The sequence below is a fragment of the Mus pahari genome, chromosome 1 (genome assembly GCF_900095145.1).
Source record: "Mus pahari chromosome 1, PAHARI_EIJ_v1.1, whole genome shotgun sequence".
NCBI classification, from domain to species: Eukaryota; Metazoa; Chordata; class Mammalia; order Rodentia; family Muridae; genus Mus; species Mus pahari.
This window is the reverse complement of record NC_034590.1, coordinates 55,756,284-55,781,009: the sequence shown is the minus strand read 5'-3', so window position 1 is coordinate 55,781,009 and position 24,726 is coordinate 55,756,284. Positions and strand designations below refer to the sequence as shown.

The following is a 24,726-nucleotide window of genomic DNA, read 5'->3' as shown; positions in this document are numbered from 1 at the left end:
TGTAGGTGTTTGTCTGACTATACAGATGAGGCCTCTGAATCTTGGAGAGTTGTAACTTCCCATGTCTCCTCGGCTCAATCTAGTGGCCCCAAACATTGTCTGTGTGCCACCCAACTTCCGTTGTGGCCATGGCTTAGAAGCTCAGTGTCAGTTCATCTCTTGGAGTGGCCAGGGTGGTGCTGTCAGAGCACCCCACTTCTGCCTGGGCACCCTGAGGATGGCAGCTCTGTACTGAATGGCTAAAACCTAAGCCATTCACTAGCTTTGTGGCCTGGCACCCACCTCTCCCTGCTGAGTTCTCCCATTTGCAACAAGGGATGCCTTTGTTGCTACTTCATGGGTGGGTGGAAGTCAAGTTCACGACAGGAAGGTGGCAGGGTTCCAGGAAGACAATATTCAATACAAACCTTGAGCAAGATTCTGTCATTCTTCATCACTTGGCATGCCTGTTTGTAAAGGCCCTCTTCCTCTGCCTCTGTCTCATGCACGCATTGTTCAAGGTTCACTGACTATATACAGTCTTTATTGTATGTTCCTCATGAAAAAGTTTTAAAATATGCTATTGTTTGTAACATTCAATTAACACATCATTAATATTAAAAGAGCACAAGGTGAGGTGGGGGAATGGCTCAGCTGGTAAAGTACTTGCTATACAAGCATAGGAGCCTGAGTTCAGATTCCCACTATTGCCCATGAAAAAAGCCAGGCAGTGATAGCCCCAGCACTAGGAAAACAGAGACTGAGGGATCACTGGGTCTCACTGCTGGCAGCTTGCCTGAGTCAGTGAGCATCACTGGGTCCCACTGCCGGATGCTTGCTTGAGTCACTGAGCATCACTGGGTCTCACTGCCGGATGCTTGCCTGAGTCCGTGAGCATCACTGGGTCTCACTGCCGGATGCTTGCTTACCTGAGTCAGTGAGGATCATTGGGTCTCACTGCCAGATGCTTGCCTGAGTCAGTGAGCTCCACGTGCAGTGAGAGATTCTGCTTCAAAAACTAAGGTTGCAAACAATTGAAGAAGCCACCCAACCATGTCAAACTCTGGCTTTTACATACATATACAAACACATTTATACCACACACACACACACACACACACACACACACACACACACACACATACACACACATACCTAAAACCATTATGGTAAACTAGGGTGTTTGTAAACAGTGAATAAGAATGTTAAGAAGATATTAAAGCCCACCTGTACCCACAGAAGTAACCAAATCTACACTGATGTGTACCTCTGCTTGACTGTCTTTGTTCTGTAACACATGAGTGCGCTCGCGCGCACATACACCACCACCACCACCACACGCCACTATATACTACTACCACCATCACCGCTGCCACTGCCACCATCACAACCTCTACCACACACCATCACCACCACATACCACCACCACATATTACCACCACCATCACCACACCACCACCACACACCACCACCATATACCACTACCACCGCCACCGCCACCACCACTACACTATCACCACCACCACATACCACCACCATACACCACCACCACCGTCACCACACCATCACCACCACCATACACCACCACCACCACCACCACCACCACCACCACCACCACTATCAACACCCCATATCATCACCACCGCCACTACTACCATACACCACCACCACCACCACCACCACCACCACTACCAACACCACATATCTTCTCAGTCCTAAGACGTCCATGTGCGTTCCGGTTACTTTAGTGTCTCCATCCATGCTGCTGCATTGTCTTCCAGAGAGACGGTCCTCATGGACCCCAGATGCAGAGTGCAGCAATGGCTGTACTGTCTTCCTGGCTCTGAGGGGTGGTTTCCTCCCAAACAATGCAATCACCAATGTTCCTTTTCCCTTATTATAGAATCAAATTCAGATTGCTCCATAGGGTGACTCTTGATGTTTGGACATCTTAGCTGTATTTGGTACCAGATATTGGCTCAGACCATCTTCCAGAGTAATCCTGGAATCTTTGCCTGCTCCCACATCAGTTAAAAGAAACAGCTGGCGGATTTGGGAAGCAGCAGTTACCTTTCTGGTGATGACGCCTGCAGACTACATGGGTGTGCAAGGCAGACAAGAGAGACCTGCTTTCTGTTTTGTTAGAATCTATTAAAGATGTCTCTTTAAAAGTCAACATTGAAAACATTTAACCTTTAACATGAATGCAAGCCTCAGGATTATATCTTCCACTGGTTTATTTAATATCTAGAACCGTGTTTTGGTTACTACCATGGAAAACACTGGACAAAACAGAATTTCTATTCCTTAACTAAATTATGGAAAGTAGACACAGGAATAGGTTTCCTCTGAGTCACAAAGAATGCCTGTCTTAAACCAGCACCTTATCCCAATTAAATCTAGGCATCAAGCTGTTTACCACCTCAGCGATCATGACATTAGTTGTTTAAAAGTTTATTTTTCCAGACATTGTGTTAAGCTCTTTACATATACCATTCTTAATTTTTAGAAATGACTTGGCAAGATAAATATTTTGAGTATTTCATCTGTGGTACCATGACCAATAGTGTCCCAGTCATTCTGGTAGTTGGCACCTATTTGAGCGGCTATTTGAAACAGTTTGACTGCAAAACCATGGTCTTCCTCTTAGCCTTTTGTAGGCCATTGTAACTAAAATGTACTCATAGGGAGGAGCAAGGGAGCAGAACAGAGCAGGGAAGGGGATGGAGAGGGAGGGAGAGATCCTTCGATCCTGGGGTGTTTGCTCCATAGGATGGACATGCATTGATCAACACAACATTTGTGCAAAGCCATCTCATTGTCTTTGCCTGTGTCCCTTATCTGTCTGAAGATGGGAATGGATCTTCAAGATTACCACCCCCCCCCCTTCTGTCTTATCTCCTTGGGAGAACTTTTATTTTCTGCAAGTTGGGTCACAATTGGCAACTTTGTTTTCCTAAAATAAACTTCGGTGGTTATCATTTTGCTATGTCAGGTATTGCCCGCCCTTTACTTGCCACATCCCTCCTGCTCTGAGCTGGAAGTGACTGGCCCAGAGGAGCAGAGGACCCTCTGAGGTTTGCAAATGATGGTCAAGATCAATTTACTCTGATGTTTTTCTTTGCTCACAGGCATTGACTGTTGGCTTTAAAGTGCTGAAACTAATGTTGCATGGAGCATAGCAGGCAATAAATGTTAAGTCTCCAGAATCCTAGACATTTAATATCTACTGGGTTAATCAAAGTGAAAGTAACTTCTTCACATAGAATTTCTCAGTGTGTGTGTAATGGGCATTGGCAGTTTAATAAAGGAGATCGATGCTCAGCTTTTCCTAACACGTTTCCCCTGGAGCCCTTTATCCGGGGAATGTGTAAGGGATGATGACTCTGGAGAACTTGCTTTAGAATGTTGTGACCCACTCGTTCACTTTGCTATAGACAGCCCTGACCTCCAGCTTTGGAACTCATCAGAAGCTGCAAATTTCAGCTGCTATTTCAGAAACGCCTGTATCTTATCAGGAGCAGGTCGTGAGGAGCTTGTCAGGGCATCGCTGGCAACGCTACATCAAAGTCACGAACCCAGTAATGACCCCAGTGAGGGATGTTCCCATATACTTCCCAGTGTGTGTACTCAAGACCATGATAGTCCTCGAAGCCTTGTGAACATAACGGAGGGGCTGATTTTAGATTTTGTCAGTATTAGCAGATTTCAAGAGTTTTGAGTGGAATGGCTCAAATGTGTTGTTTAGCCTATGGGATAATTGTCATATGACTTCTTAGTTTCTATAGGAGAAAACAGTGATAACCCTCAGAACAGTGGTGGCCTCAGTGGCCATTCCGTCTGTCCTCTCAGGAGCTCGATGCACACTTTATCCCAATTGTCCCACTGAAGCCTATCTTTATAGACCACTGTGTCCCATAAGCCCCCAGAAAGGACTGAGCCAAGAAGACTGAACACAGGAGAAGGTTCCAAAGAACAGTGAGCAGTCTCTCAAAGCTGCTCCAGGGGCTGTCTTTTCTTTCTTTTTTCTTTTCTTTCTCTTTTCTTTTCTTTTCTTTTCTTTTCTTTTCTTTTCTTTTCTTCTTTTTCTTTCTTTTCTTTTCTCGTCTTTTTTCTGTTTCTTTTCTTCTCTTGTTCTCTTCTACCTTCCCCTCACCTTCCCCTTCTTTCTTCCTTCCCTTCCCCCCTCCCCTCCCCCCCCTCCTCTTTGTAATGCAAACACCAAAGCTCTCTTCCTTTGGATACATCAGAGAAACTCACAGGGAAGAAGGACCAAACATGAAGCATACATTAGAGATGCTGTTCACACTCTGAGTAACTCCTTAGCAAAGCTGTGCTCACAGGGAGAAAGGACATTATAAACATAAAGAATCTTACAAACCAGATAGGCTCCCTTTTCCTGTGGAGGAGCAAATGCTAAATCATGCTTGAAAATCTGAGTCATTTTAGTTCCGAAGCAACAGCTATTGAGCTTAAGGGTGTAGCAGGAAAGGCCTCTCCTCCTCTAGTCCAGGTCGGTGAAATGCTCTGTATGTGAGGTTAAAAAGAGAGGAGCTGTGCACTGGAGACAGTGCCAAATAGGGTACTATGCTCAAGGGCTAAGAACCAGGTCCATAAAGGCTGAGACAGGGGCAAGGGCCAGGCACAGCTCACAAAAGGCTTTTGGTCTGACTGGCAAGGGCAGAATCGGTTGCCTTTGCAGAGTTAGGGTGACAGCGGGTGGATAACGTCTACCCACTTTTCCCACTGACGGGGCAGACAGGACAGTGGGCTCAAGCCCTCGATCCTCACGAAGGTAAGCCCCCTCTTCCCGGTCGTCTTCCTGGTCACCAGCGTCCCGTGATTTCTGGTACAGCGCTTGTGTCTGTGCTTCACACAGCTTGCTCTCTGCTTTCTGGGATTGCTGGTCTACCTCCTGCACCTCCAGCTTCACCAACTGTGTTTGTCTTGATAGTGAATGGACAGGACGCTGACAGCCCAGAAAGGGATAAGACAGGTGGATTGATTTAAAATCAAGGATGTTAAAAGAGATTCCAGAAATGTCTAGCTTATTAGAAACAATGTAGAATAGAAAAAGAATATTATTCCCATCTGTTGCCCAACATTCTCTTTCTTTACATTAGTATTTGTTCCTGGAAAACAGAGTCTAGAGATACCTGGATGCCACAGCCTGCGGCAACCTTATGAAGCCTACTCATGGGAGACTCGCAATGCGCTGGATTCATGGGGCCCTGCAGTGAGGGCTTCTGAGGCTATTGAGGATAGGCGACTAGGCTAGTATGGGAGCAGAGCGGGAGGTCAGTGGGTACTGTTTCAATTACTTTTAAGACGTAGCTTCATCCCGGGCACTATGGTTGGTGCCAGTTGTAGCTGTCTCTCAGGCTTTCTTTCACCTCTACCTAGATAGCTCACCTGCCTCCAGGTGACAGGGAGACCTGAGTCCCCTTTTTTTTTTTTTTTTTTTTTTTTTAATTTTTTTTTTTCAAATGCTTTCCCGAAAGTTCCCTATACCCCCCCCCCCGCCCCTACTCCCCTACCGACCCACTCCCACTTCTTGGTCCTGGCCTTCCCCTGTACTGGGACATATATAGTTTACAAGACAAAGGGGTCTCTCTTCCCAATGATGGCCGAATAGGCCATCTTCTGCTACATATGCAGCTAGAGACATGAGCTCTGGGGGTACTGGTTAGTTCATATTATTGTTCCACCTATAGGGTTGCAGACCCCTTCAGCTCCTTGGGTACTTTCTCTAGCTCCTCCATTGGCGGCCCTGTGTTCCATCCAATAGCTGACTGTGAGCATCCACTTCTGTGTTTGCCAGGCACTGGCATAGCCTCACAAGAGACTGCTATATCAGGGTCCCTTCAACAAAATCTTGCTGGCATTTGCAATAGTGTCTGGGTTTGGTGGCTGATGATGGGATGGATCCCCGGGTGGGGTAGTCTCTGGATAGTCTATCCTTTCATCTTAGCTCCAAACTTTGTCTCTGTAACTCCTGTCATGGGTATTTTGTACCTGAGTCCCTTTACTGCTGCAAAGCTGCACTCATGGTTCTAACCACTGCTCAGAGGTGGAAGACTGGAAAGCCCAGACAGCCCAGGGCTGGCCCAGTTTAGTGACTGGCAGTAAGCGAAGTGTCCACCCCTCCAGGTCTTTGGGTTGCCTCCCAGGAGGGCTTTCTCGGGGTAGTGTGATAGTTTTCTTGCTCATGACTGGTTTCTTTTTCTGTCATTAACAAAATTCTTTGTCTCTGTTGACTTCCAGAGATGGCTTCAGACATACCAGGATCTGTGGCCTTGCCTGTTGCCCCCATGGCGGCCACTGGACAGGTGAGAATGGCAGGGGCCATGCCTGCCCGAGGAGGAAAGCGTCGATCTGGGTAAGCAGACTCAGCATTTCCAGGAACTGGGCTTAGTAACAGTTGAGCAATGCTCTTGACCTGTTAGAAAAGTATTGTTTTCCCCCCTCCAGGAGAGTAAAAGCTCAGCAGTTTGCATCCTGTTTAGATTTTGCAAGATTCCTAAATATGCACATGATTTGCTTCTAAGTGCTCTGGGTCCTGGCACTCAGCTGGGGATTTCTGTTTGCTTGCCCTTGTAGTTCCTATGCCTGCCATGGGATCCCGCTGGGCCTTGCTTGGGCTAGCTCTCTGAAGGGAGGAGTCCACTCTAAACTGCCTGAACATTCCAGCCTCATTTGGCAGATCCAGCCCCAGGGACTGTAAATGATCTAACTGGGGCCCTCCAACCTTTCCTCCAATGCTCATCTTTCCTAGGAATATGCAGGAATTCTTTTTAACAGGACTCAGCACCTGAAGGCCAGCCAGATGTGTTCAATGTTGCTCAGACAATAAAGTGAATAAGTATTGTCGACTCTACTGGATCTGATAGGTCACAGACCAGTTTTGAGCAGATGAAACCAACACTGGCACCTTCTTGTGATGAATGATATCAGCATCTATACTCAGAACCCCAAATCGAACCAATCAAAGTCCTTCAGGAAAACACAACTGGTATTTTCCAGCTCAGTAAATTACTCAACCCTGTTTCCCATTGATGCTTTTTTTCATTTTCGGTGTAGTTAATAAACAAGCTATCTCATGAGGTTGCTCAGTTTCTGATCACACACTCTGCCCACGATTGCACCTATCCAGTGAGAACAGAGCACACCTTCTGTAGCCCCAAGACTGCAGGCTGGACCCATGTTAAAATGGTCCAGCATTTTAATCCCAAGAATCTCTTCCAAACCTGCCAATTCTTAAAAAAGGCACATAGGCAAGGAGACAGGTGCACACCAGGTTCTGGAACGGAGTGGGGACAGGATGCAACAGCACAGTATGATAATGCCATCCTGTGGTAAGGAGTGCTGTGCCTACTGGTGTCTTTGGGGAGGAGCCTGGATGGCGCGTGGTTACCGTGAGGAGTCTGAGGGCCGAGACGCTGAGCTTGGTGGCGAGGCCAGCCTCCCTTGGTCCTGTGCACACTCCGAGGAAGCAGTGCTCTGTCTGCTGCGCCTGGCTCCTCAGTGGGTGCCACAAATAACCACCGGGTAAAGGCCACCGCTTGCCTCTGAGCTGCCTGCACAGCTACCTGCTAGCTAAGCCATTGTTCTTGCTAACTGTGGACAAATTCTGCTGGATTGCTAAAAGAATGTGTATAGTGTTTAAACACCTACTTTTCAATGAAAAAAAAAATCCAAATGATTTCAAATGTTACTCCCTTAACTCACATTTTTTTAGAGAGAAGCCCCATTGCTCACTCTTAGCGGTTTCTAGAAGACACCAGACCAGACTCTGTAATGAATACTCTAGGTTGTTTCAAGTCTAGGCAGAAATGCTTGGCCCCACCCCATGCTGAAGACCCATGAGCCCTCCCTGGGCTGGGGTGAGTTCATCTGTGAGCCTCTGCTTCCTCATGGGCTGGGCTGGTATACACAGCAGTTCTCCATCTTGGCCTGCAGGGTCCTGACCCAGTCCTGGAGTACAGATCCTGCTTTCTGCACTGCCTAAGATGATTTGATCTAGAACTGACTTCCATATCGGAAGAAGGCCCCACAGCTGTCTGTCCTGTAGTTTTAGTTCCTTTTCCATTGCTGTGATACACTGTGACCAAGGCAAGTTAGAGAACGCGGGATCTGTTTGAGGGATAAGGATCCCTCCACAGTGAGAAAGCATGGCAGCAGGCAGACATTGTAAGGAGAGCAACAGAGAGCTCACATCTTAAACCACAAACAAGAGTGACTCTTGAAACATCAAAGCTGCCCCAGTGACACACGGCCATACCTCCTAAGTCTACTCAAAGAAGACTACCAACTAGGGACCAAATATTGAAATGTACGAGACTGTGGGGAGCATGGCATCTCATTCAAAACAACACACATACAGAGAGAGAAAGCAGGCAGAGACAGAGGCAAACAGAGACAGCCTATACCATGCCTACCATGGCACCAGACGCTAATGTGGGCCCTGGGCAGGCTGGCTCTTAGGCTCGGGTTCAGTTCCACATACAGCTGAAGAAGAGGAAGCGACCTGTCAAGTAGGAAAGAGAGATGAAGGTAGGTGTGCAGTGGCCTCCAACACCCTGAAGGTGGAACTGAGGCTCTCTGGAGTCAGGTCAATGGATTGGACCTTCAGCAGGAAGCCTTTGTTATCTTTCTTGGAGTCTGTATGCTGCTTGCCCTTTCCTACTGTCAGATGGTGGGAATCAGACCCCATAGACTTAAGAAGACTCATCCAGGGGCTGGTGAGATGGCTCAGCAGGTAAGAGCACCCGACTGCTCTTCCAAAGGTGCTGAGTTCAAATCCCAGCAACCACATGGTGGCTCACAACCATCCTTAATGAGATCTGACTCCCTCTTCTGGAGCATTTGAAGACAGCTACAGTGTACTTACATATAATAAATAAATAAAACCTTAAAAGAAAAAAAAAAGACTCATCCAGGGTCTAAGAAGGGAACCGCTTCTTTTGCAGACCTGTTTGCATAGTAAGTCTTGGGACTCTTGCATCTGGCGTTTTTTTGTTTTTGTTTTTTGTTTTTTGTTTGTTTGGTTGGTTTGGTTTTTTTGTTTTTTGTTTGTTTGTTTGTTTGTATGTTTGTTTTGTTTGTATGTCTTTTCATGAAATCCTCGTATTGGCATCAAAAGGCTGATAGCTCCATCAGGGCCTTGTGCTGTGGCTGGCATCGACTGTTGTTTGCTGTCACTGTCACCAGCATGGTGTCTCCAACTGTTCCTTCTGTTAAGATTATGAGACATGCTTGAAGAGACTCAGAGGGATGTGGAAGAAGATGGGGTATGAGGGAGAAAAGCCAGCACTGGCGTGCCCTGGCCCATTCCTTCCCAGGTCTCCCTCTCTCACCTGATAGTGAAGTGTCCCAAGGCCTCAGACAATCACCCATTCCTCTCCAGTGCTTCATAGCCTCATAGAGCTGGCCACACTGACCTCTTGAGGACTTTGGATCCTCCTGGACATGTGCCTGACCTAATGCTGTGAGTGAGTCCTTCCTGGCTGGGCTTCCTTCCCACTTCAGTGTCAGGGCTTCACAGTGAGTCTCTCAGCAGGGTGCTGCACTCCTCCTGGCTGCTGGGACACAGGGTGAAGGTTCAGAAGTTTTAGATTCTTTGCAAAGTAGCTCCACATGTGTGGGAGAAAGGAGCTGAAGCAAGTCACCTGACATGCATTCTTGTTGTGACCTCCCTAAGCTCAGCAAGAGAGGGAGACTCCCACCCAGCAAACGGGCAAAAGCAGTGCTTTAACCTCACCGAGGAAGTGGCCCTGATGAGTTAAGGGAGACGCTGATGCTAGCCATCAGGGTGGAGGGTGGAGGCTGCAGACAGCGATGCGCAGGAATGTATCAGTTCCTGCCACTGCCTTGTGTCCAGAGCTGAGCTTCTAAAACACTATCACTAAGGGAAAATCCCAGCCCTTGGTAGACAGAGTCAGGAGACTCCGGAGTTCAAGACCAGCCTGGGCTAAATAGTGTGACCCTGCTTTAAAAATGAAAGAACAAGAGAAATAAAGAGGTGTGAGGGAGAGAAAGAGAGGAAGGGCAGGGCTGACGCTGTAAGTGGGTCTTCCTGGAGTGGGACTATTTTCAGACATGTTGCTACTGCTCTGTTCTGGGGACCTGTGACCAGAATCAGGACTGCTCCTGCGTAGCCAGTGTTGGGCAACTGTACCAGAATGACCTTTCTCTTTGCTTGAGAAGCGAATGCTCTGTGCAAACTCATATTTGATGCTGCACTGTTATTCTTACACAGCACTGCCAGGGAGACTCTCCTCACTTCTTTCTCACTTAAATTATGCTGGGAAATGCCTGTCCGAGCTTCTGGTTCAGGCTGCCTGACAGGAAGCCGGGTCAACTGTGTCTCCAGCACTCACTCGTTCACTGTGCTGAGGTTCGTTTTGGTTTTGCTTTTGATTTTTAGAGTGAATACAATAGGGCTTAAAGTCGCATTTTGATTTATTTTATTATCCAGATGTTTCATAATAAGAGAGAAACATAAAAAAAAAGGATGATTTACTGTATTTCTCATAGCAGAAGAAATAAGCTCAGCTTATTGTAGTCATATTTAACGTTGGACATGGTGTCAGGGACCTGAATGTAACACGGGGCAAGTGTTTTGAAGTTTTTTTTTTTTTCATGTGTGTGTGGTTTTCTTAGTGGTGTGTGTGTGTGCGTGGTGTGTGTGTGTGTGTGTGTGTGTGTGTGTGGCATTGCTGAGGGGCTAGTGAAACTGAGTGGATCTAAATACTCATGTGGGGCTTCTGATTTATCTCCTAGGCTGGACCCACTTTATTTGCCTTTCCAAACGATTGACAGGATTGCTGTCTAAGTGTGAGTTCACGCTCACACAAGTGGCAGGTGTCGTTTCTCTCTATGCTGTATGTATGTGATTGCACACATACTCGTGGGTGGGGAGGTACTGTTTCTCTCCATTCTACATGTGCATGATCGCATACACACTTATAGGTGTTGGGTATGGTTTCTCTCCATGTTACACGAGTATGATTGCAAACGTTCTCAGGTAGGAGCCATAGTTTCTTGGTCTTTAATTTTTCATATACAAGTTATGACTCCAGGTTTCCAACGGACTCCAGTAAACTCAAGATCTAGACCATCCTTTTCTTTTACCTGATGCTGGCCAGATCCGAAGCTCTCCTGGCAGGGCTAGAACCCTTTTTACACCACTCAGTTCTTTCTTTATCTATTCTGTAGGGTATTGGGTAAAGAAAACTCTGTCAAAATGAGGGTGACCAACCATCCTGATTTGCTTGTGACTGTCCTAGCACTGAAGTCCTGGAGTCCAAGAATACCCGTCCTTGGTCACTCCAAACATCTCATTGATCTTTAGGCCTGGAGTCAACTAGTCAATTATGTCAACTAGTCAATTGTGTTTTGTAGGAGTTTGATTATTTATCATAATCCTCTCAAAGGCCCTTGAGATGGCTCAGTGGTATGGGCACTTGCCGCCATGCCTAATGACCTAAGTTACCTAACCATATCCACAGGTAGGAGAGAGTCTAATCTCTCAGATGTCTTCTACCTCCACAGGCAAGCACAAGAGTGCAAGAGCTTTCTCTCCCTCTCTCTCTCTCTCTCTCTCTCTCTCTCTCAATGTTATAGAAACTGTGATATCAAATTTAACGGAATGGAATTTTAAAGATAACTGTGTATATTACACCTATTTATGGTTTTGATGAATCCATGCACAAATCATTTGGAATTTTGAAAACGTGTAGCTATTTTATGAAGGCAGAGAAGGTGATCTTTCCCTTTAGAAGCACTAGGTGGCAGTGTGGCTCTGCAAAAATGCAACTGGCCTGAGTTAAACATTTTTGGTGGTTATTTCCCACATGCAATTTCCAGGAAGGTGAGGTGATAGCTTAGTAATTATACAGGATATTAATGAGTTTTCTTTATTTAGAATTCCCACATTCAGCTCCATTTGTCCTGTAGACAGCTCTGACCCAGGGCTGGACTTCCGAAGCCATGCTGTGGAGAGCGGTACACGGTCATCTCCCTGGTGACGTGCATGTGGTCTTCTGTCTTTTCCCTTCTTCCTGCCCATCTCCCTTCCTCTTTTTACAGAGGAACTTCTTTCATCACAACTGCCATTTTTGTTGTGAGGACAGTTGGCTTTTGAGGACCAAGGATCCAAGTGGGTGAGGGATTCTATCAGGGAATTTTGAACTTGTCAACTCAGGCTGCACTGTGTACAATCCAGAGCAAGGACATGCGGAAGCTGCCTCACTCCCTTCATTTTGCCATATCTGATCCTAGTTCCTAGGTCCCTCAAGTTACTGCAAAGCCTACTGTTCACCACACATCTCACTGGGGTCCATCTTGGGGTATGTGTACAAGGATGCTCTTTATGTGTAACATGACTGCCTCCTGGTGGCCTGGGTGCCCCATGCATCTCCTGGGTCACTTATTATCCAATCCCTTAGAGACTAGGGAATGAAGTTCACCCTCCCTATGAGGGACCAGAAGGTATGGCCTCTGTAACTGTGGTCTTCTGATACACACTCCATTCTTTGTTAATTGTTTGAGAAGAATCTCACTGTGTATTCTCCATTCTCGTAATAAACTGCTAAAACATGGAATTCCTCAGACCTCCAGCCAGGCAGCCAGCCTCCCTCCTGCTTGGATCATGAGACTATATCTCACCAAATCCTTCAGGCCTACTAAAAACAAGCAGGGTAATATAGGGTCTGCAGATGGATGCCACACTCAAGAGCCATGCTGACTGCCGGGGCCTCATTTCCTTCCGCAGAAACTCTAAGTACACTTGATCATGGTTAAGTCCCCCTCTGCCCTAACATCTCCCAACCTGTGTGTGCTGACATCAGAAGCGCTTGGGCTTTTAAGAAGGATCATTTGGAGTGTTAGTTAAGCAAGAATTCACCAAAAAATTGATATTAACAAGGGGAGGCCCAGCAAAGAAGAATCTGAAGAATAATTCTGTGAGCTTCAATGAACAGACAACCAGCTTGAGTGATTTTTGGTATCAAAGACCCATTTCTTCCTCAACAGCCTGTTTGATCCTGGGTGTAACAGACCGATTTTCTCTTTGTTGTTGTCGGGTTTTTTGTTGTTGTTGTTGTTTTGGTTTATTTTTTTTGGGTGGGGGTTTGAAACAGGGTTTCTCTGTGTAGTCCTAGCTGTCCTAGAACTCACTTTGTAGATCAGGCTGGCCTCGAACTCAGAAATCCGCCTGCCTCTGCCTCCCGAGTGCTGGGATTAAAGGCGTGAGCCACCACGCCCGGCTGCCAGACTGATTTTCTTGAATGACCTTTGCCCTGAGGTTGGTAGAGACTCACCAAGTCACAAGCAGTATACTCAGACAGCTCCAATGTCCCCTGATATGATGTCATCGCCCTTTTTGAACTTACTGTCTTCCAAATCCCTTGAGCGATATGCCATAAAAGTTAGAAATTAGGTGTTGATATGGAATACATGATGTGGATGGACCCACATACTCCAGGGATGATGGCAGACAAGGAACATTGATGCCTGCACACAACGTGGCCTGAGTCATCCATTGGTGACCTGAGAAGCGTCATAGGGGGACAAGTTGACACCTTGAGTATTCCCATTTCTGACCAGAGAACTAATAGTGAATGTACTGGAGACTTTTTGTTTGTGATTTTTTTTTTTTCTCTTGAGACTCTGGGGATACTGTTTAGCATGGCCAGAGGTCAGAAGCATTGCATAGCGATGTGATGGGGTGAAGATTCCCCTGCGTTCACAGCTCATGTTACCAGTTAGTCTTCTGAGAATTATAACTAATTCTTACCTGTGGCTTTGACTTTTCAGAATGGACTTCGATGACGAAGATGGTGAAGGTCCCAGTAAATTCTCAAGGTGAGTTTATTTTACCTTTCTTAAGCCAGTAGCCAGCAGTCACATGACTGTCATGAACAGGCACTTAGTGCCTTTTGTCACTGAGTAAGCCATTGCCTGATCTTTGACCCTCTTGTGTACGACTTGTTTAATGCAAGTATTTGGCTCGGTGGCAGGCAGCTATTAGCAATCCTGATGTGTCCCACGCCTGGCCTTGTGGTACATGCTTGAAATCTCAGCACTTGGGAGTATGAGGCAGAAAGATGGCAAATTCAAGACAAACCTAAGGTATAGAGCAAGATTTTGTCTCAAAATAACCCATAGCAAATGGGAGGAGGTGAATAATTAGTTCTTAATCCTGTTTGCTTTTAAGTTAAACAGTAACTACTAACTTTAATGGTCTCCCTTTAAAAAAAAAATCCTAGGGTTTAAGTACAGAGAGAATTATAAACATGAATCCTGTTTTGTTTTGTTTTGTTTTTAACTATGGAAAATAAGGAGAAATACAGGAAATATGGAGCATGTCTGGGTTTGTTTCAAGATCCTGACCGTCAAGCTGCTAACTTGTAACGGCGTCTTTGGCTGGCTCTGTGGCACCGCCCTGGGTGCAGCCAACCTTTAAGGAAGGCTCCTGGGTCAACAGCGCTGGTGGTATAAGGTTCTACATACAAGGTTCCCTGATAAGGTATAATGGTTCTACATGGCTTCTGATTCTTCCAGTTTGTTCTGTCAGGGCATTTTGGGACACGTGGACGTGTGCTGAAGGAAGGTCTCATTCCTCCATTCTTACCATACTTTTCATCTGTACCATCTTCTTACAGCAGGGCTTGCCTTGATGCCCTCATCACTGAGAACTCCTTCTTGGTTAATGTTGATCTTAGAATCTTGCTTCCGGTGAAAGCTGCTTGCCTATGGCATTCATACTCCATTTGGACTGACAGTCTTGGATGTTTGAAGCAATTTTGACAAGTGTGATGTCCTGACAGCGCATTAGGCTGGCTGTCTACTTTTCTGCATGAAGGTCCTTTTGGTTCTTTGTAACCATAACCAAAATGATAGCTGTGAATTAAGCAGAGTTCTCCACAAATGCAGGAGGAATGAATGTCTCTCCTGCCCAAGGATTTCCAGCCTTCAAGTCCATAATAAATATTTCCTCATCCCATAAACTTTCCCCCCTGAGACCAGGCTTGTCCATTTCCCAGCTTCATCCTCATCTGAAGAATGAGAGATTCAGTAAGAACATATTTTAACACATTAATGACCTTGGAATTCCTATCAAAACAAGACGTGAGCTTCACCAACAACTGATTAGCAACAATTATCTCTTCCTATGAAGATATGACCCATCTTCTTGGACGTTGGTTTCTAAAGACGTATCTTAGTAGAGTGCTCTGTTCCTGGCTCTCTCTCTCTCTCTCTCTCTCTCTCTCTCTCTCTCTCTGCCAGAGCTTTTTCCTTGCCACACAGCCTCTCTGTAGAAGGAAGAATGACATTGAGTCCTCTATGTCAAAGTTCCCTCTGAGATTACATACCACAGCATTTTAACCTCAGGAAATGGTGATGCTTGATCTCGGAGCATAAAGAGGAAGAGAAACATGGAGTGACATTTACTTGACATTGCAGGTCAATGTCAGTGATGAAACAATAGTCAGGATACACAGAGTTCACTGCCTTGGGCCCAACTGTGAGGAGGCAGTGACCCCAACACTGTGTATGTAACATTCTGGGCCTTCTAGTGAGTCACATGTTACACAGTCAAGTTCAAACCCTTGCTTCTGTCAACCACATCCTTTCCTCTGTGCCTTAAAAATAAGAGAGAGAGAGAGAGGTGGAATGTGCTTCCAACATGTGCTGTTACTTACAGAGCTGAGTTCATGGGACCCCAGAGGCACTGACCTCATTATAATAAGGTATTTGAAATAATCCATGGCTGAGGAACCTGTGGGCACATCTGAGTTGCTCAGAGTTGGGGAGACAACCAAGCACACGCCCTACCTTCCACTTCACCATCCAGGGTCTCCTGCCAGCCTTGGTAAGGTACACTCCAAGGCCTCTCCCATTTCCTGCTCCCATGCCTGCAGTCAGTCCATAACAGTTCCGTCCGGCAAGGCCTTGGAGAATGTAAAGACTGTGATGCAAGCCAGTTCTATCCTTATTAGTTGATTCATAATCTTAGCAGATGCATCTCTGTCCCCTGATCTGAGCCTAGTGATCATTCCCAGCTTTCCTCAAGGTTGGTCCTAAACCCATATGTTCTGCTTAGCATCATACTTCATACCTTGACCTTGGATTCCAGAAATATGGTCCAAGTCATAGCAGCTGACTCATGCTTCTTGCATTATGGCCCCATCGAAGCAGACCTCAAGTGAAACAGGGGATAGACAGGAAGCTGTATTGCGCTGCCTGATCTCATGTAGACACTATTAGGGAGCTGGGTGTTAATGTGGGTGCCCAACGGGGACAGTGACAAAGAGTCCCCAGGGTGGTAGAAATGGGTGACATGAACTTCAAAAGAGGAGGTCTCTTTGCTCAAGAGGTTCAGGAATGGAAATACAAAGCTAGGCTTCCTTTTCCAGCACAGTCTAAGGAAGCAGTCTTCACTTGCTGGCACTTGACTTGACTTCTGTTTCCTCTTGCCTTCCATTATCAACTCACAGGTGCTAACAACACACAGGGATGAGCTCTGTCTCACACACCAGAACAAAACACAGACCTCCCTAATGGACACCAGGACCTAGTGGCATCCTCAAAGGGTCAGCAACCTGACAGCACACCCAGTCTACAAGCCTGCACTCAAGAGTGAGGCCCAAGTATCTCACAACGCCGGGCAGCCCAAGGTGGCTTCCTGCTTTAATGTCCCAGGATGTTCCTGTGTTACAGGTGACACCAGTGGGAAGTGGCATTTCAAGAGTTTGGACAGCTGACAGTCCCAAGCTTTCATCAAAAGTCAATTACACATCAGACTCTCTATGAGGACCAGGTCTACATCAGCCCCCTTCCCGTGTGTCAAGGGAGGCAATGAGAGGCACTCAGGCTTAGCACAGGGCTGCATGGCTCCTCTCACTCAGTCCTGCCTTTGGTGTCTTAGGTTCTGGGGTTCCTGCATGTGTCCATTGAGACTTCTATTTAGAGAGTCCTCCTCAATACATACTTCCATACCATCCGGTATAATCTTAGCCTTGAAGTCACAGGAGAATGGCACCATGATTGTGCCAGCACCTCCTGGAGGTCACGAGGAAAGATTTTGAAGTGCTCCCATTTCATAAGTGTAAGTCAAAATGGGACACACACACACACACACACACACACACACACACACCACTGCTATAAGTAAACTCACACAGCTAGCTACACCTCCTTCTTTGACCTTGATTCATCCCCCCTGGGGAAAGGCTCTAGTCTTCTTGCTCCAGCAGAATTGTCATTTCCTCCTGCACCCCAGCTGTCCTTGCTGCAGAGTCCTGACCCTGTTCCTACATATGTAGAGGCAGATTTCCTTACTGATGCTGCCTGGCTCCCGGCAATTATGGGTGCTCATAGACACCACATTCACAGGTCTAACAGATTGAGCCCATTGTCCCCTCCCCTGGGAGGAGAAGATGAACTTGGCCTAGTAAATAGGGTCTTAAGGATGTGCCTCTCTCTTCTCACAAGATGGCATTGCCTTACTTCTGTATCCTTGAGGGCTTTAAAATGAAATCTTACACATCAGTGCGTACCATTTGCTTCTCAGATCTTGTTGCTGGGCAACTGGCACTTCTCAGCTCTTTAACACACTGCTCAGGCTTATTTCATAGAAAATCTAAGATTATTGTATCGCTTCCTGCACTGGTCAGTGAGTATGATTTCCAGCTTTTAGATATTGCTGTAATCGTTTTCTTCCTTTACCTCAGTCTACACATTTAATTTATCTATGGATCCATCAGAGAACCTCACAAAGACCCCTCCCAATGTTTATAGGAAATGTAGTCCGTAGCAATATGGCATTGTTGATTACCACAGACACTATTTGAAAGCTTTAGTCTTCTCTCTGTAGGTTTGGGGTCACTACTGAAGGAGTTTAGTGGGTCACACTTGCATTTAGAAACCTGCCAGTCTGTCTACGATATAAGGTCTGCAATGGAGGAAAAGGAAGATGAGAGGAGGCTTAGCCACATGGTGCAGGTGGTGATAGCTGCAGTGGGCAGGACATGGGCATGGAGAAGGGAGAAGAGTCAAGAGTTTTTGCAAGAGTTTGGCAGACAGAAGTTGGTGGTGAAGGAACTGTTCAGCATGTCCTGGACCAGAGATAAGCCAGAGTAGACATTGTGTTCTTATGATTCAGAAGGTTGTTGAATGACAGAATATGGACTGGAGAGAGGGGAGAAGGGGACCCAGAGAGAAGTGTGTGGGGCTGTGGGACATCCCAAGATCAGAGTGAGACTCCATATGGGGTGGGCAGGTTCTCCTTTCGGGTGCCTGTTTAACATGACCCCACAGGAACATGCAGGGAGGTGGGGGGGGGGAGCTCTGTGTCCTGCCTGAATCATCTTCTGCTCAGAATTGCCTGAACTTCTTGTCTGACCTCTCCTTACGTCATCAGCCCATGCACTCTCAGAGTATCACCTTCTCTGAGTGGTCCCATGAAGTGCGAGCTGGCGAGGTGGAGTTACACACCTCTGGGAGCTCTCCCTGCTTCAGGCCTCCTGGACAAATGTCCAGTTGAAGAGCGTGGTCTACACCATATGACCAGCTTTGTGGTTGTAGAAGGCAAGGGAAGGGCCTCAGGTCCGTGGCAAGACTCCTGCCTGTGCTGAAGAGCTAGCAGTCCTCTGTTCAAATTCCGGCGTGCACCACTTTCCCTGGCTTGTAGATGCCCCACCCCAACCTCTTTTTATCTGGTTGACCCTTTCTCCCCCCTACTCAGGAAGCTCTGTTCACTTCCACCTGGGGGAGATAGACTTTCCTGACCCTGGGGAGTCTTTCCTACTCATAAGAACCTTGCTGCTTCACTGGCATCTGCCCAGTTAATCCCCTGTGGGTGGGGTTGGCCTCAGGAGTCTGCTTGCTGGTCTTTCTCCTCCTACAAGGCTCATCTACCTCTGTCAGCCACATCAGGGCCCATTGGTCCATTCAATTTCTCACTGTGGTCTGGCCTGCTCCCCAGCTTTTCAAGTTCCTCAGTTTCTTCTTGCACCAGGTCTGCCCTTCCTACAGAGATGTCTCTTCCTCGCTCAATGTGTCTTCCTAATCCTAGACCTTCCTTTGACCCTCGAGATAAACCCTCTCCCCAGAGCACACCTCCATTTTCTGCTGCCACATAGGTCTAACTCTGCCCACTGTTGCTAACCCCTTCTATTCCCTCCTCTTCTATGTCTTTTTCTCACCTACCTTTTACCTTCCAAGGCCTCTCCGAGCATGTGATCACATCCCACCTCTGGGTTCTGCTGTGCACTGTGACTGTTTACATCCCGACTTAATGTCTCTGCTGCTTGAAGACCATGTTGGGCTTCCTTGTTTTCTTTGGCATTCTCGACCCAGTGTATGGCTGGCTCAGGACTCCTTGAATGGAAATTATGCTCCAGAAGGCTCACACCAGTCTACCACAGGGACTGCTGTTTCTACAGAGGGTCTCTCAGCACACACACAGCATGCTCATTGTCACACCTGTGGGCCTGATTGTCATGTTGTCCCACTTCCCGGAGTGTAAGGCTGATGAATACATGCAGTGTGTGGAGCAGCCTTGCCTGGGGGAATCTTCTTTTCTTATTGTCGGTGTCACTTCCCTTCCCAGAGAAGCCAGAAAGCCCTCCATTCTGCAGCAACAGCAGCAGCAGCATGGGGTGTGTTTTAGACTGTTTCATCCCAGGGAACAGCAAGTGTGTTGGATGAGGTTGGCCCTTACTCTCTTTTGAGTCTACAGGTAATAAATAATTCGAGGCAGAAATATTCCCCCAGCCCTTCTGTTGGTTTTCCATTCTAAGGATCCCAGAAATGGAATTGGGTAATTCCTGGGAGTGTTTTTTTTTTTTTTAATTGGTTATTTGTTAATAAGCCAGGATCACACCTGTTCTGTTACTATGCTGCAGGAAATACACTGCGTGTAGAAGGAAGGCATATTCACAACTTTATATAAAGTGAATCTGCGTCATCAGTGGTCTCCTTAGTGACACAAAGCATAGTAAGGCTTGCGATGTGTTAGATATTGCAAGCCCATTGTCAGCTGAGGGTATTGCTGTAGACAAAGGCATTTGATACAGCCCCAGCCGAGCATCTCAGCCTAGCTTGGACGGCCTTTAGCCAGATTAGAAGACTCATATCAGTTTGTCACTAGCTAAGCATCCAACACATCCCTACTTTATAGTGGGGTGCTAGGGATCCGTAAGGTATACTGAGTGCTGTATTGAAGGTGAAAGTAGCATGGCTGTGTGGGTGTTCCTCATCTTTGGGTGCTTTATGTATTTTGAGGTACTGTGTTCACTTGAATGGATTATCACCATCAAAGAATTGAAGGAGTTTAACTTGGAGGCTATCTTATAGTGAGTGTTTCATGTCATGAGGGAAATAAACCACATGGATAAGTAGTCAGGAGCTATATCTGTAAATGCATATCCATACATTCATGCTTAAGATCATGCTTGTACACAGAAAGCCTGCTAGAAAGTTTTAATCTTCCATGCACCCTGGTCTTAATTTTTCACATCCCAGAAAAGTCCATAGGTATGTGTGTAATTTCAGAAGGGCCTGTACATATTTAGAGAAGGAGGGACAGAGGTCCATGCTTCCCACACATAGGCACGAGCTTACAGATGTGTCAGGGCTTCAATCCACAACTACTCAAAGCACTGAGCCATTATGAGTTAGGTCCAGGAATTTGGCTATCTGATGTTAACAGTGTATTCTTTTATCCCAATGTCTGCTGACCGACCCCTGGTCTGATCCTTCTCTTTTTCCCTCCCCCTGACCTCTTGCTTTCTGGGAAGAGAGAACCACAGTGAGATTGAGCGGCGCAGGCGGAACAAGATGACTCAATATATTACGGAACTCTCCGACATGGTTCCCACCTGCAGTGCCCTGGCTAGGAAGCCAGACAAGCTGACCATCCTGCGCATGGCGGTCTCACACATGAAGTCCATGAGGGGCACTGGCAACAAATCTACTGACGGTGCATACAAGCCTTCCTTCCTCACTGAGCAGGTACCCCGGCGTTGGTGTTGTGGTGTTGTGACCGGTGGAAATTGGAGGGATCCTTAAAGTCACAAGCCTGAGATAAATTATGAAGGAACATGGAGTTGGGGAAGAGGTGAAGGCAAGAAATTTAGCTTCCATTCTTCAAAAGGAAGTACTCTTCAAGAGTAGCGGATCTGTCTATTATCTGCTCTCTTAGCTTCCATAAACCCCAGTGAGGAGTAGTTCAAAACACAATGTGATGAGCATGCTGGTGCAGGAAGGTGGCAGTGACCCCATAATCTTATGTAAGGGTAGTGAGAAGCCATGCCATCAGAGTCACTGTAGTGACAGTGTTGTCTGCAGGGTCATCACAACCAGCACTGGCAGGCACTCATGGTCCTGGTCTAAGTCACATCTTTCTGTGCTGTTCATTTTCTTTAGCTGACAAGCCACTGCTCTTCATCACTGTTGAACAAATGAAGAAATCAGACTTTAGAGAATTTCCCAGGGTCAGTTGCTTAGAGAAGCAACTGGAGACTGGTCTACTGGGCTCCCTGAAAGCCACGTTTTTCACACCCATGCTAACTGGGGAGAAGAAAAGCTTGAGATAGCAACACATCATCAGTAAATGGGTTTACGTGAGCCTGAGGCTTGTCTTCTGAATCCTTGTCTTTCACTTGGTGATCTCAGTGAGCATTGGCTGGTACTTAAAGCTTTAGATGACTTGTCTAATTAAACATAGGGCTTCGACTTGCTGGTTCCCATAGCTTTCCTAAGATAAATGAGCTGATGGATTTGGTGGAAAGAGGTGAAATTACATGGTTGTCAGAGGTGTTAATTTGAAAGTACCAAGTATCTCATGTGTGGAATCTTGAGTAATGGAGTGTTTAACAAGGCAGAATGTTGAGGCCAGAATGAAATTGAGAGGAAGGGACTGGGTTGTACCAGGGGCTGTGCTCAGGACAGAGGCTGTGAGGGAATCACAGACTGAGCCCAGAGGAGCTAGCTCAGCATAGGGACTTTTAACAGAGGCATAGTGTATGCAGGGAGAGTGGAGAAGGCACGAGGGCTCATTCGCTGTGCAGTGCAGAGCATCTGTCCATGTTGGAGAGCAGGTGTAGAAGAACACGGATCATAAACCAGCACCATTGCCCTCTGTCCTGCACAGGTGTTTTGGCAGGTGCCTTACCTACTCTGATCCCCTTAAATCCTCCCAGGGGTCACTTCGTTCTTCATGCTGAGGGTTTCAGGAAGAAGGTGGTGGCCACGTTTGGTCTTAGATAGGGAGCATGGTGGCCTAGGTATGGCTTTCTGCCCTCATTCCATCTCTGTAAAACTGAAAAGCATGCTCGCCCCCAGCCCAGTGAATGTGTGAGGAAGGCATCCCTCAGTAGACTGCTTATCATGGGGATGTTTCTATAATGAAGATTAATGGTGAGGCATGACCTGCAGGGAATTTAAGTACTACTAACACTAGGGTCAGTGCTACAAATGTTTTCCCTGAATTTATTTAATCCTCACAAAAGGACTCTAAGCGACTACAGGAAGAAGTCAGTGCAGAGCGAAGGCAGTGACACATTTATGTGCCCCATCCATGCTTCTTCTCTCTTGGTCACATGTACATTTACAGAGCCGTACCATGTGACAAACCCTTACTTAGCCCTGCACACCAGAAGCTCACTTAACACCCCCAAATTTCCACTGAAAGCAAGCTTTCTGGAATATCAGAAGCCAACACCATTAAACACCATGCCAGAGTTGTAAAGCTAAGAGGAAGGGCGTGGGTGGGATCTTTTTTACTCCCAAACCCATACTGATTCACTGGAGACATGAGAAAAGGCCAATTATAAACAATGTGCTCTCAGACGGTGAACCTCAGGAGAGAGTGTGGGAAGAGATGAGTGAAGGCGACTTTGTCCTGTTAGACCTTTGCAAACAGGGTCAAAACACATGCATAGACAAAGCCACACAGCCTCCTCCAGTGACATAGAAATCTCTCCTGCCCCACACATCTTACTTACCCCATTTTTTTACAAGGGTCTTCCTGTTGAGAACATTTTTCCTGAAACTGAGAATGAAAATGCTGATGACATCCTTAGAGACACACACACACACACACACACACACACACACACACACACACACATCTGAGAGACGCAGGAAGCAGAAATCCACAGAGCAAACTTTTTTGTTGAAAAAAATGTTTGTGCCGTCTGCATCCACCCTGGTTTCCCAGACTGAATGTGTTTGAATTGCTCCCCAGTCAGTGCCTGCATACAACCACAAAGCTCCTAGGCTGTGTTCCCAGAAGACTAAAGTCTTCTAGGGGCTTGGGCACCAGGACATCACTGACCAGAGGCTCTGGAGTCTATCCTTTGCTTTCTCGCAGGCGCCCCTGACTGTTGTGCTGTAACCATTCCATGTGGGATTGCATTTGAACATTTGAGTCTCAGATGGGGAGAATGGTTGCCTACTGCTGACTGCAGAGGATGACTTTGTTCTTTGGGACCTGGACAGTGTGTGAGGAGGTTGGAGTGGCGGGCAGACTCTGGCGTTTGTGGAAGAGTTAACTTCACACCTCCTGCAGGCCAGGAGTCCAGCTTTTTTATTTAGCTTGATGAGAAAGGATGTAGATAGTTACCACTGTGCTGCTTTTAGGCATGGATATCTCACTGTATAAAAGTTGCCTCGTTCATGACCCCCTGAGGTGACAGAAGTACTTCTTGCTGCTCATCTATCAATCCGAAACACTCATGCGCCTTTAATGACCATCATATCCCTGGTAAGCCTGGTAAGAAGAGGCCAGTAGAGCAGCCCCCTCTCAATGTTAAGTGATGTGGCCAGTTCGCTGTTCTCTGCTGCTTCCTGTGCTGTCGTTGTCTGCTGAGATGATGCCCTGGAACCCCAACAGACATGTAGAAGTCAGGGGATAGCCTTATATACAGTGCCACCATTGAGCTGGCACATGCTAGAACAAAAGGAACAAGAGGAACAAGAGTGCAATGTCCCCACACGAGGGAAAACACCTTCTCTCTTGTGGTTTCTTTCTCTCTTGTCTCTTTCCACCCTCCTTCCTTCCTACAATCTACGACCTTTCTTGCCATGCACGGGGTGCTGGGTCCTTCTGCAGCGCCATGACTGCAGTTTCAGTACACGAGGGAAGTACCTCAGGAAAATGGCAACTCAGCAACTCCTGATTATCATTACCTGCTCTCTCGTCTCTCCAGATTGGAAATATCCCCACTCACTCTCTCCGAGAAAAGACAGTGTTTTTGAGGGATGGTGCAAATTGTGTTCATTTTTCTAAAAAATAAGTTAAGCCGGTGAAACGATGTTCATGAACACAACCACTTGTACAGTGAACAGCTACCCACAGAAAGCTGAGGTGGCTAACTAAGAGAAGATGATTGATCTAGGTCTGTCAGTACACTTGCTGACCCTGGCCTTTCCCCCCTAGGAACTGAAGCATCTCATCCTTGAAGCCGCTGATGGATTCCTGTTTGTGGTGGCAGCTGAGACAGGGAGAGTAATCTACGTGTCTGATTCTGTCACTCCTGTCCTGAACCAGCCCCAGTCAGAGTGGTTTGGGAGCACGCTTTACGAGCAGGTGCACCCTGATGACGTGGAGAAACTGAGAGAACAGCTGTGCACTTCAGAAAACTCCATGACAGGTCAGTGTAGCTTTCTTTGTGTGATCATTTGAGCTGAAAAATTGTACTGGTGGTGGTGGTGGTGGTGGTGGTGGTGGTGGTG

The 24,726-nt window shown here is 46.7% G+C and overlaps 1 protein-coding gene across 6 annotated transcripts in view; it reads left to right on the top strand.

Moving 5' to 3' along the window:
• Arnt2 (aryl hydrocarbon receptor nuclear translocator 2) overlaps window positions 1–24,726 on the top strand; it is a 168,957-nt gene that overhangs the window by 41,935 nt on the left and 102,296 nt on the right. For 5 of the 6 annotated variants that reach the window (XM_021191241.2, XM_029535029.1, XM_029535023.1 and 2 more), the window contains 4 exons: window positions 6,244–6,358; window positions 13,798–13,845; window positions 20,787–21,000; window positions 24,431–24,644. In XM_021191241.2, the coding sequence (XP_021046900.1) occupies window positions 6,244–6,358; window positions 13,798–13,845; window positions 20,787–21,000; window positions 24,431–24,644 (591 nt within the window). The remainder of the gene's footprint in view (window positions 1–6,243; window positions 6,359–13,797; window positions 13,846–20,786; window positions 21,001–24,430; window positions 24,645–24,726) is intronic. The other variant, XM_029535015.1, reaches the window with a different exon arrangement.